Source organism: Talpa occidentalis, unplaced genomic scaffold (assembly GCF_014898055.3).
Source record: "Talpa occidentalis isolate TD23 unplaced genomic scaffold, MPIMG_talOcc4v2.1 talOcc4.7, whole genome shotgun sequence".
NCBI lineage: Eukaryota > Metazoa > Chordata > Mammalia > Eulipotyphla > Talpidae > Talpa > Talpa occidentalis.
In genome coordinates this window covers 3817214-3830078 of record NW_023605083.1, presented here as the reverse complement: position 1 = coordinate 3830078, position 12865 = coordinate 3817214, and the positions used below count along the sequence as shown (strand labels likewise).

The following is a 12865-nucleotide window of genomic DNA, read 5'->3' as shown; positions in this document are numbered from 1 at the left end:
AACTGGCCTCAAGGTGGCTGGTGACCAGCAGGCGTGAGGGAGCGTGGGCGCCTCCTGGCGTGTGAGGGACCTGGTGCAAACTCCCGGGGTGTGTGGGGTCCAGTCCACACCCCCAGTGGAACGTGCATTTGATTCCACGTACTCACATGTGCCCTGGGCCTGGAAGCCTCTCAGGGGATGCCTAAGGGTGCTGTTGTTGAGAGTGAGGCCTCGGAAATCTCTTCATGTTTGGACACCGCGGCAGCCTCGTCTGAGCTGGGCGGACCTGCAGGCGGGGAGGCTGCTGTGGTGCCCGGCGAGAGACGCGCAGCCTTGGTTGGGTCATTGTCCCGACAGTGACGTGCCTGAGGCCTCACCTGGTCTGGAGAGCAGGTGGAGGTGGGGGTGGAGGGGGCGGGGGGGGGGGTTGGGGGAGCTTTCTGACTCAGCTCTGCCCAAACACGGATGTTGGGAGTGGATGCACAGGGAGGGGCAGCCTGGGGCTTCCCTCAAAGGCAGGCTGTACCCCCAGGCGGAGGATGGGGGTGCTAGTTTCAGACTAGAAAGCGTCCAAACTCCTGGGACCCTTGACCCTGAGCGGGGGGGGTGGGGGACTCGGCTCTGGACGGTGACATCAGCCCTGGCGAGGTCTTTGAGTCGATCCAGACCAAAAAAGTCTGGGAGCGGCCGGCCAAGCACCTCCCTCCACCCCCACCCGACACCCACACGTGGGACTCTGGTCTCAGAACAGCTGTTCAGGGAGCCCTTCCAGACCTGAAACCTGCACCCCCGGTGCAGCTGGGTCCCGCGCCGTGCCAGGCCTGCCCTGCCCCCACCGCCAGGCGCCGTGGGGGTCGCTGCTCTCCAGGTTGTGGGTAGGGGTGATGGTGGGTGGCCGAGGGACCCGCACATCCCCGGGGAGCTTGGGCCTCGCCGCTCGGCTGGGCGGCGGCCAGCGGCTCCTTGTTTATTTACGGCTTGTTGCCGAATCGGGACGCGGGTCCCATTTGTTCACCCCTCCTTGTTGTGATGCGCTAATGGGTCAGCCGGGAGCCATAAATTTGCCGGCTCTGCTTTCGCAATTCCAGGGTTTTCTGCCCCTTCTCCCGCACCCTGTCGCTCCTTGCTGGCCTCCTGCCTTCTCCAGATTTATGAGGTTCCAGGAGTTTATCTAAATGAGGAGGAAAATATGGCGGGTGGGTGTAGCCACAGACGCTGGAGCCCCGGACGCTGGGCCCGGGCTGGCTCCTGGGGTGCGTGGCGTGACCTGGACGCTGCTGTCGAGGCCCAGGGACAGCGGGCCACGTGGGGCGGTCCCTAGTGCTGGGAAGCGGCCCCCTTGATAGCATCTTCCTGCTGCCGCTGTCCGCCGGCGAGGATCGCATCCAGCTTGGAAATACCATCCTCATCCCATCTGTTACCTCCTTCAAGCTTCGTGCACTTTTTAAAACACGAGAGCTTTATTGGGAGATAATCCAGGCACACGTGACTCTGTGTGTGTTTGGGGTGCAGCCGTCACAACCAATTTAGGACATTTCCATCACTCCCCCCAACCCCATAGGCAGCCACCCCCCATTTCTGCCCCTCACTCCCCCCCAAGCAGTGCATCTTCACCTCCATTCTGACACCGCCTTCCCGCAAGTGCAGCCACAGCTGGTGGCTCCTTGCCAGCCACAGGCCCCCGCGACCCCCCACTGTTCCCTGTGGCTGAGCTCCGTGCCACCGTGTGGCTCTGCCGCCCCGTCCTTCTCTCTGCCTATCTGTGATGGACACAAGCTGGTGGTTGTGAATAACCTCCCTGAATTTTGATGCTATTTTGATGCTGTTTCGATGTCATTCTCAGGCCGTGGGTGCCTGGGGTCCTTTGGGGGTTCTCTGGGTCTCCCCTGAACATGCTGGCAACTTCCCCGCAAGAGCAAAGCTCGATTTTCCCACAGACAGCCGGCTCCCCTTGGCCCCAGCGTCTTTCTGCCAGAAAATGGAAATTGAAAATAAAAACAAAACAAGGAAAACACACCGAGTGGGGGCAGGTCCTGGGGGGCCGGGGGTGGACATACTGCTGTCTGCTCCCCCCGCCCCCACTTCCCCTCACCTCTCCTCTTCCTCCTCCTCCTCTTTCTCGGAGGGCGTCCCCAGGCAGGCTTCACGGCTGCTGTTCTGGAAGTTTGAGAACTGACCCAGATGAGGAGCTTGGGGGCTGCCTCACCAGCTTCCCTCCTCCCCCGTCACCATGGGTCTTGTGCTTCCTCCACCTGGGGAGCAGCCTCCCCTGTGGGGGGCCCCATGGTCACCCCACTGTCTTCCCTGAGCCTCCTGTGCTCGCCGAGCTGCAGGCAACTCAGAGCTGGTTGGGGTCGAGAGCCGCCACCCTGTTGGGGGCGGGGTGAGGGTGCCCAGGCCAGGGAGGCGGAAACAGGAGAACGTGGCGGGTGGAGGCCTGGGGTCCTGACCCCAACACGCACGCTATGGACACACACAGACACACGGACATGCGCACGCATGAACACGTGGGCACAGCAGCACGGACCGGGCACAGCTCACACCCACACCCGCCGCAGGCTCTGGGCCACGGCAGGCGGCCCCGCGGTGGAGGGTCTGGAGTACTGTGCGTTCTCAGGGACGCTCCGCCCAGTCAGCAGGCCTGGTGGGCAGGCGCCTGAGGAGCCGCGCGGGCCTCAGCCGTGGGCACAACTCCTTCCGCTCGTCCTGGTGGGCGCTTCACGGGGTTACACTTAGCGCGGCTTCTGTTCAGCTCGTGTTATCGCTATTTCCCCCCATTTGCCCACTTTCTTGTTTTCTCTTGGCCCCTGGCATTTGCTTTTCACCGTGAAGGGCAGAGTGGCACCCCAGGGTGCCTCCCCGTGCCGGCTGCGCCTCGGTTCGGGGCACGCTCTCTGTTGCCGGTTTCGGCGGCAGCGAGCGGGCCGTGGGAACACCCTTGCACAAGTGCCTCCCTCATCTTCTGGGTCGCGTCCTGGGCGGGGTGGGTAGTCCCGAAAGCAGACGCGAGGCCACGGGCTGGAGTGGTCCCTGGGGCCTCTCACCCCCTGGGACAGGTTTGTTTGTGAAAAGCCCCATCTGGGTTCTGAATTCAAAGTCAGAGCCCCCAGGACTGCCCGAGCAACCTCGCGTGCACGCTGTGCTGAAATTGCACGGGGGAGCGAGGACGCAGCCCCGGCCGCGTGTGAGGTCAGGCAGCAGCAGCCCCGGCCCCTCCCGGCCTCGCCCCCCACTTGCTGAGTGAAGGTTGAACATGAGCAAGTCTCTTCCCCGCTCAGGCCTCGGCTCTCCCCTGTGACAAAAGGAGGGGCTGGGCCGGGGTGGTGGCGAGAGCGGCTCCACGCGAGGACTCGGCCAGGGGTGCTGGGCGAGGTGGTTTCCAGGCAGCAGTGTTTGTTTGTGGTTCTCATGTAGCTGGAACAGCTGTGAGCGCTCCTGGCCTGGGCTCCGGCTCCGGGGGCAGCCGGCCAGGGTCCCACATGGCGCCAAATCCAGCAGCTTCCGGGGCAGCGGAGGGGAGATAGGGGACGGGAGTGGCGGGGGCGGAGCACCCCTCTTCCCTCAGCCCAGAGCAGAAGAGGAGGCCTGCAGCGGGCACTCTGGGAGAAAGGATGCTCCCGCGCCTGCGGCGGCCTGGTCTTTACCTCGGCGGGTCCTGGCCACCCTTGCTGGTCGCTGGCCTGGGATCTTTCCAGAGAACATTCAAGCAAACTGGGCTTCAGAACTGGACACTAGGCCACCGTGACAGCCAGGAGCCCAGTTCTGCCTGGGCCAGCCGGGTGGCCGTGCACCGCGGCACTTCATGTCCCTGGGCCTCAGTTTCTTCCTCTGCAAATGGGGCGATGGGAATAGAAGCCTCCTGCCTTTCAGGGGTGGCTGTTGGGGGCTCAGGCGAGAACGTGCAGGGTGGACTCGCAGGACAGGGTCTTTCCCTCTCCGTAGACATAGTGCCGGGCTCTTTGGCTGGGAGGGAGCCCGTCTTCCTAAATTCTCCGGTTTCCACCTGGGGCTCCCTAGAGAGGGTCCAAGGTGTGGATGAGGCCCAGCAAGGTGACGAGGGTCAGAGTGGCCATTGGTGGCTGATGGGTTCTGTGGGGGGATCCCTGCCCCTCCCCAACTTAGACTCCTGCCCCAGGCCCCAGTGGCAGGGCAGGGCAGGAAGCCCTCTGGCAGGCTGGTAGCTGGAGACAGCCTCTGCGTCTCCTGCCCCCCTCCTGGGGCTCGCTGGACCCAATGCTCAGTAAACACATGGCCGTGAGGGACGCAGGCCCCGGGCAGCTCAGAGCAGGGACGCCTGCCTGCCTGCCTGTATTTAGAGCTTCCTGGAAGGGCTGGGCCTGTGTTGCCCGAGGGGCCTGCAGGCCAGAGGGCGGCATTGCGATGGGGGTGGGGGCAGGAAACAGTGTGAACAAAGGTGGGAAGGGGCTTGTGCTGGTGCAGAGACAGCTGGAACCTGCTGCCAAGTATTTATTGAGCACCTACTGTGGGCCGGGGATTTGTATGACGAGCACTTTCCATCAGACGCCCTAGGGTCTCCGGGCAGGCAGGTCCCCCTTGGAGTCCAGGGAGCTGTGGGTCCCAGCCAGGTAGCTGGTCCCACTTGGGGCGCCCCCGTCCTGCCCCCAGCTGCATGGCTGTGTGGACCTCGCAGCAACAGGAAGGCTGGAACTTGATGGATGTTGTAAACAGGAAATTCCCCGTGAACCTCTCGGCGTTCTCGTCTGGGCGCCACGCGCAGCCATCTGCTGCTCACGCCACGACGGAGCGGCTGCTACTAATTACGCCCCCACGCACAGACAGTGCTCCCCCACTCCCTCCCCCCGGTACCCCCACCCCAGCTGCAGCCCCAAGCCTCCTTGGAGCCTCTGGGAATGTGGAGGGAGAGCTGGGGGTGGGGGCTGGCAGAATGGTGCCCTGGAGACCCTCAGACCCTCAGTTCCTGTGCAGCCAGACCCCCCTCTGCTGCTTTACCTTCTTCCTAAGGCTCATAGGGTTGCTGGCTGCTCTGGGCCACGTTTGGATGAGGTTCTGGGGATGCCAAATCAAACAAAATGACGAGGCCCTCCTGGAGCCTGTGGGTGACACGTGGGCACAAGCCAGTGCATTGAGGGCTGCCGTGGGGGTAAATGCAGGCAGCTGTGGGAGTCCTTAGACTGCACCTTGGGGCACCAGGAAAGCCTTCCTAGAGGAGGTGGCGTCGAAGTGTTGAAGGCTGAGCAGGTGTTATGGAGGTGAATGCGAGGTGGAGGAGTGTCCCAGGGAGAATGAACAGCATGTGCGAAGGACTCGGGGTGAGGTGGGCCTGGCCTTTCTGAGAATGAACAGTGGGTGACGCTGCCCAGGGGGGCCTGACCGTGGTGGGGTGGGGGCAGGGAAAAGTCCATGCAGGCCCCCGCACCGGTGCTGTGGGCTTGGGCTTTGTTCAGCGAGCAGCGGTGGCCACAGAGGGTTAAAGCAGAGCCGTGACGTGAACAGCATTGGGAGCAGACGCTGGCTCTGGGGGCGGGCACCAGCCAGTCCTTCGGCAAGGCTCTCCCCTTTCCATATCTTCCCTTGTGATGTAGCAGGCAGCACCCCTTTCGAGGGACTGCTCACGGGAAGGACAACCTGGCTACTTTGACTGTTGAGCATTTTTTCTACTTTGGAAACATCTTTTTTCCCCAGAGGCTCTTCTTACCTTCTTGACGTCTTGGTGAAGGAAGGGTGAGGGTTTCTACGGTCTCTAGAGTTCTCAGAACCAGAAGGCAGCCTCTGAGATAAAGGAGTCCAGAGCTGCCTTTTCAAATACGGGGAAATTGGGGTTCAGAGAGGTCGTCTCCCTTGCCAGAGGTTGCACAGAGTATTGATAGCAGAATTGAACTGCAGATCCAGAGCGCTGGTTCCAGTCCAGCCCGCTGTGCGCTGACCCTTGTCATCCCTGTTTCCAGCTGAGGCTTGTAGTCAAGTCCCAGGAGGGAGCCGCGTCCCGGGCTCACGATGCCCTGGCCCTGCTTGGTGCGCGGCGACACTGCTGCACTTAGCTGCAGGCGAGAACACTCCAGCCAGGGGCCGGCCCCGGGGGGAGGTTTACCGGTCGTCACTAGGACAAACCAGGACCCGAGCAGGGCTTTGCCTCCACCGTGAAGGACAAGCGACCTGCTCCCTGTTCCCAGCTGCTCGGGGGCTGGGACAGGGCTGGGGTTCTTAGTAACCACAGCGCTGGTTATTGAGGATGCAATCTGTCCCAGGCACCGTGGGTTTTGTCAGCACCGTGCCACATCGTGTGTGCCAGCTGCAGTCACTCAAGATGAGGGTGCCAAGTTCAGACAGGGGAAGTCCTTGGCCCAAGGTCAGCTGGCAAGAGGCAGAATGGCGGCTCATGGAGGGCCAGCTGTCCTGAAAACCCCCCACTCCATGTCTGTGCCAAAGTGCTGCTTCTTGGACAGGGGTGCTGCCTGTGTCCCTGGCTAGTGTTCCTAAGGGGTGGCCTCCTGATCACTGGCTCAGGGCCACATGAGGCCTTGCTCATATCTCAGGTCTGCCCTTGAATCAGCATGGGGCTCCAGAATATGCATGGTTCACAAATAACAGATTCTGATGAGAAGCCCTCCCCTGCAGTGCAGGAATGGTGGACTCCACCTGTGAGAGCTGATGTATGTGAGTCAGTGGCCCAGAGTTCCGCCCCTGTGCACGGGGCATGTGCAGCAGTGTGCAGAGGATACTGATGGGGAAAGAAAGAGGGAGGGTAGAAGGAAGGCGGGAGGGAGATAGAAAAAGGGAAAATCTAAATGTTTACATGGCCACCAAAAGGGAGATGATTCATACATTGTGGTATGCACCTTCATGGGAATACTATACAGCAGTGAAGAATGAATCTAACAGATACACATAACCCCGGGCCTTTTATAGAAATGTTTTAAGTCATGCATAACTGCACTGCAATTGTTTATGGGTGTTCTGTTGTCACCGTGGTAACAGCTGGCCTTTGCTGAGTACCTCTCTGCTCCAGGCCCTGGGCTGGGAATGAGGTCACTCAGTTCTCAGACAACCGGATGAGGATGAGCACTATGATTGCCACATTTTTCCAAAATGAGACAATTGGGGCACAGAAAGGTTAAGTGACAGGCGCAGACCCACACAGCAGGCATGTGGCAGAACAGGGTTGGGCCCAGGAGGTCCAGTGTATCATTCACAACTATCCTCAGAGGACTGGCCCCAAGTGCCTGCTGGATGCGTGGGACAAACAGGAAGAGGGGTTTGCTGCACAGGGGCTTATTACCCCTTTCACAGATGGGGACACAGACAGCAAGGCACAGCTGGTAGCTCCTGGGAGCGAGTTGCTGCCATCATTTACCTGTTTGATAAGTGCATGCCCTGCCCTTTGCTTGCAGCTGCCTGGGAGATGGGGCTACCATCCTCCCCATTTTGCAGAGAAGGAAACGGGGGGTCAGAGAAAGGGGTCTGGAGCCCAGGTTCATAGGACTCTAGACCAGCTGTAACCTGGTGAGCACAGAGCTGAGGGCCGACCCTGGGGGTCTCTCACCCCCATGCTTGCCGCTTGTGCTTCAGGCCAGCTAAGGCCAGTGGCCGAATCTGCCCTCCCTGTTGTACAGGACGGGCTGCTCAGAGTCAGACATACGGGCCAGTGACATCATGTCCACAGGGGCTCCTGGGGGTCCAGTGCAGCTGCAGGAGCCTGGCCGGTGTCCTGGGTCCCCGTGCAGTCTGATTCAGCAGGTGATTGAGCAAGGTGGGCTGGACTGGGGAGGCCACGGGCGAGGGGCTAGACCACAGACGCCAGTAAACACCAGATTCAGAGTCTCGCACAGAACTGAGAGCTCCTCTGGGCTGGCAGCTCCTCCCCTGGAGCCAGGAGAGGGGCCTCAGCCCCCTCACAGGCCAGGGGTGAGTTCAGGGGAAGGGCCTGCTGGCAGTGGTCTGCAGGAGCCACGGGTGACCAGGTGCTGGTGACCTCATGGGATCTGCACTCACTCCAGGTACTTAATTTCACTCTGCCCATTTGACAGACGAAGAAGCAGAGGCTCGAACAGGTGAAGGTACTTCCTTCACCCAGCGAAGGGCTGAGTTTGGACTTGAACCCAACCCAGGGAACTCCTGGTCCAGTGCTCAGTGGTGCCGGGACCTGGTCCTGCCTGGGGATTTGCGGAAGTGGGGAATGGGCAGGGAGGATGGGCGGGCCCTGGTCCCTGCTTAAATCCTGGAAGGCTTTCTGGGAGAGGCAGCTGATTCCAGGTGGGCTTGAGGCCTTTTCAAACAGGGGCTGGGGTGGGTTGGGGTCTCACCAGTGCCTTCCACAGGCGTGGCCTCCTCCAGTCGGGTTCCCTGCGTCTGGCCCAGGCCCAGGTCGGCGACAGCGGTCTCTACAGATGCACAGCCAGCAACCCCGCGGGGTCTACCTCTCGGCACTACGTCCTCAGGGTGCAAGGTAGGGCCTTGCTGGTGGCCCCCTGAGAATAAAGAGCAGGGCCCAGTGTGGCTCTAGGGGGAGGAACTTGAGGGTTATGAGGGTCTCATGGGGGCAGCCATGGAGGGTGGGTCTGAGGGTCTCTCTGCCCTGTGAGCCGGCCATGGAGCCCAGGGCCTGGCGGCATGAGGAGGTGTGTGGCCCCCAGAGAGGCCCCCCACGGTGCCCACGCAGACAGGCCCTGGGCACACGGATAGGAGCGGCTACTGCCCAGGAAGCCCCTTCCCTGGGCCAGCACCACGCCCACCCAGCTGTGGTCCAGGTGCCCAGCCCGGCTGGGCCTAGAGTGGCCATTTCCCCAGGCGTCGGGCCCCAGTCCTGGGAGCCGGCCAGTGGGCTCTGCACAGAGGGGCAGGGTGCTGGTCATCCTCAAGGGCCCAGGAGCCCTGAAGACCGTGGTCAGCCACCCACGGCCTCAGCCACATCTGGTCCACCGCTGCTAGCATTTGGCCCAGGCGCCGGGCATGGTGTCTACGTTCTTAAATGACCGGGGGAAGAAAGTCAATATTTTGCAACATGTGACATGGTGTGAAATTCACATGCCTGTGTCCATAAATACACGTTACTGGCACCCAGCCACGCGGTTGTCCCACGGCTGGCTCTGGCTGCTGTCCGCTGTGGCGGCCGGGTGGAACAGTTGACACAGAGACCATCTGGCCTGCACAGCTTGGGGTATTCACTATCTGGCCCTTTGCAGAGAAGGCCACCCCCGATGCAAGCCAGCGCCCCCTTTCACAGGGGGACAGTCTGAGGCTTGGAGAAGGCGGGGCCAAGGGTTTGCTGTGGTTTGCAGGAACGTGTGAGGGACTCCGAGACGGCCTGGGCTGGGCGGAATCCCGACTCTGCCACCCAAGGGCTGTGTGACCTCAGGCCAGTGGCTTGGGCTCTCTGAGCCTCCACTTCCTCCGCTCTCAGTGGGGCCACAGCAGTGCCCGCCTCCCACTGATGACATCCGGCTCTGGCACTTGTTCTCAGCAAGGGCAGGCTGTGCGTGCCCCCGTGTGCCTGTGCCGAGGGGCCTCTCCCTTCCGGGGTCACACTCCCACCGACGGTCTTACCTCCCAGTGGGCTGGAGCCCGGATCCTGGTCACGCGGACCCAGGCTGGCCTGCTCCCGCGGCTGCCTGCTGAGGGAACGCGCACTCTGGCCAAGTCACACAGCCTCTCCCTGCCTCGGTATCTTCATCTGCCAAATGGACATGGCATCAGCCGCCTCGGGGAAGACAAGGGCAGATGGGGGATGGGGAAGTGCCCGGGAAACACCACCGGGAAAGAACGGAAACCCCTTCCTCCACCCGGCCTCCTCACCCTGCTCCAGTCCTTCCCCTGTGCTCCACGGTCCTCCTCCTGTCTGCCCCGCCCTCCCCCACGCCCCCACGCTCCCCCACCCTCTCCCCTCCTCCCCCAGCTCTGGGGAGGGCGAGAGCAGAGTGGGCGACCAGAATGCATCAGCCACAGCTCACGGTGCCCCACGGGGCCAGACTCCGAGCTGGCGGCCTTAGTGCCGCTTCTCAGATTATCCTGGTGGCTCAATGAGGAGGGAAACTGAGGCTCAGCCTGTGCAGGGCCCTGGGGCCATGAGGGCAGAGCTGGGGTTCAAACCTGCACGAGCACTGCCACCCAGCCTTGCGGTGCCACTGAGCTTTCCCTCTGCCCCTTGGGCCTCAGTTTCCCCATCCAGTGCGGAGTAGGTGATCCCCAGTGGGTGATTCTCTGGGGGTGTTTGGTGTATGGGGAAAGGTGGGCGGGGGAGCAGGGAGAGCAAAATGGGGAACAATCCTTTGATGAGGGCATGTGTTCAGTTGAAAAGCCAGATTCTGCTCACTTTCGGGGGACCCACAAGGGGTGTATTCTCTTTTCTCCACAAAACAAGGCTTTAATTGTTCCCAGGATGACTTATGCTGCCTGGTGACTTCCAGGGGTATGGGGACCGCTGCAGCCAGCCAGGCCCTCTCTGTGAGCCCCACCTGGGGACCCCGACCTTAACAACCCTCTCCCTGGCCCTGTCAGTGCCCCCTCAGGTGCAGAAGGGCCCAAGGGTCTGGAAGGTGCTGGCAGGAGAAGCTGTGGACCTGAATTGTGTGGCCGAGGGCACCCCTGAACCCCAGCTGGAGTGGTCCAAGGACGGGATGACCCTGCAGGGCGGGGGCTCAGTCTACTTTGCAGCCGTGCAGGCCTCTGATGCAGGGGTGTACCGCTGCGAAGCCTCCAGCAGTGCCGGGCAGGATGACTGGGAGCTGGAGCTCAGGGTGCTGGGTGAGTGTCCCCTAAACCCCAGAACTCACCTCCGCCCACCCCAACCCCACAACAGCCCAGGCTTCTGAGATGCTTGTCTGTCCTTGGGGCCTTGCTTGACCTCTTCAAGCTGCCTCACAGCCCCAGCCCCAGGTGGTGTCAGGGAGCCTCTGTCAGCCTCTGGGGTGGACAGAGGTCCTGGGGGGTCACTGGGGTCAGCGATTGTAGAGCAGGTGCCTGGGCCCAGGTCCAGCTTCTTCCACCCGTCAGCTGGACAGGAAGCCCATCATCTATACCTTCCACCCCCAGCATTCTCACCTGCCAAGTGGGTCTAAAAGGTGCGAGGGGTCAGGTGAGCGTGTGTGTACAGCTGTGGCATGTGGAAAGTTCTGGACCAGTGGTGCTAGCATTTCACTGTTATGTTGGGAAGCCACTACCGGGAGGGACGCCCAGGGCAGCACAGCCCTGGCCCTGGGAGGCTGAGAGCCCCATCGGCCTCCTGAGCCCGCGGACCCCGTGTGGCCCCGGCTGCTGTTCCGTGGCCTGCGGCTGACCGCAAGTCCCTGGAGCATGGGCACCAAGCATCGGGCCTCCCTCCCTCCAGAGCCGCCGCACTGGGGAGCCAACGAGACCAGTGGCCTGCTGCAGAGAGTGGCGGGAGAGAACGCCAGCCTGCCGTGCCCCGCCAGAGGTGAAGCTGGACCAGAGGCCGCGGGGCAGGGCCATGCACCGGGCAGCACCCGAGGGTGACAGGTGCCACGCGTGCCCAGGAGCACCAGGCATCTCACCCCGTCAGCGCCCCGTAGCATGAGTGTCAGCTTATGTCCTCTTGTTAGGGGCGGCCCAGAGGGGCTGGGACGCTTGCCGCGGTCACACAGCTGGGGGACTCACCAGGGTGCTGTGGTCTGACTCTGGTCCTTGAGTTGTAACAGCCGGCGCCGTGGGAGGTCCAAAGGTCCTGTGGATCGGGGCTCAGTGGGCCCCAATTCCTGTACTTTCTCCCAGGGGCCAAACTCCTGTGTCCTGGGAAATCCAGCCCAGTCGCCCAGCCGCAGCACTTCCAGGATCTGGCACTTGGGGCAGCTTATACCTCCTCTCAGAGCCTCTGTGTCCCCCTCCATAGTGGGGACACACCAGGCGCCCCACAGGGCTGCTGTTCCGGTCCCGTTCTGTGCCTGGTCCAGCAGGGCCCTGGGCAGGGGTCTGCCTTCCTGTCCCGCAGACCTGCTGCCTGCCTGAGTTGCTTCTTTGGGCTTTGGGCTCTTCCCCGACTAGGAAGATGAGCCCCCTCCCTAGGCATGGATGGAGACTTCTAGAAGGCTGGGTTTCTGAGCAAGTGGCAGGTGACAAAAAGCCTGGCAGGAGCCGGGAGAGCTGACTCGTCTCAGCTATGCTTCCTGGTGCCACAGGGCCCAGAGCAGGACACAGAGAGAGACAGGTTGAGGCAGGCACCTGCTCAGGATCCCCAAGGGTGCCAGTGTGCACAGCTGCCCAGAGGGCCTGAGATTTCAGCCCTTGATCGTGGCGCCACCTCGTGTCGGTTGCTCGTGTCAGCAGGCAGCTGCTCCCTCTTGGGAGGTGGGACCCAGCCAGGCCCTGGTTTCCTGTCCTTGGTGCCCGGAGGCTGCCCAGGACCCCACTCCATCCCTGGCCCATCCGGCCTGTCCTCTGGGCCGACTCCAGTCTCAGCATAACCCAACCCCTCCCTGCCAATAAACATGGCCTTGCCCTGGCCGCCCTTGGCCTCCCTCCTCACCAGGCAGGGAGCTGCCGGGGGGTGCTGGGATTCACCTGCCAAGTGACCTCGGGCCTAGAGGGCTCAGGGCTAAAGGACCAAGCACCGAGCCAGTGCCCAGGATGTGGGTGCCCCTGTTCCCCAGTGGGGAGCCCCAACTGTCTTCTCCTGCAGTGGCCCCCGACTGTGACTGGCAGGTCATGGTCCCTGGGGGAGTCGGGTATGGAGGGTGATTTTGGGCGACAGCGCTGAGTCCCGCTGTAGCTCTGGTTACAGCCAGTCTGGGCTCAGGAATCCAGGGTTCAAGCCCCAGGGCCCCTCCAGGCAGCCCCGCAGAAGTGCTGGCCCTGGGGGTGGCGTGGGGGGCTCTGCAGGAGCGAGGACCATCATGGGGGGGCAGCAAGGGTGAGGAGTCGGAAGGGGGTGTTCATGCTGATTCCCTGCACCTGCCAG

The 12865-nt window shown here is 62.3% G+C and overlaps 1 protein-coding gene across 1 annotated transcript in view; it reads left to right on the top strand.

Moving 5' to 3' along the window:
- HMCN2 (hemicentin 2) overlaps positions 1 to 12865 on the top strand; it is a 117886-nt gene that overhangs the window by 47009 nt on the left and 58012 nt on the right. The window contains 3 exon segments of the mRNA XM_037491448.2: positions 8277 to 8404; positions 10453 to 10698; positions 11282 to 11368. Coding sequence (XP_037347345.1) covers positions 8277 to 8404; positions 10453 to 10698; positions 11282 to 11368 — 461 coding nt within the window.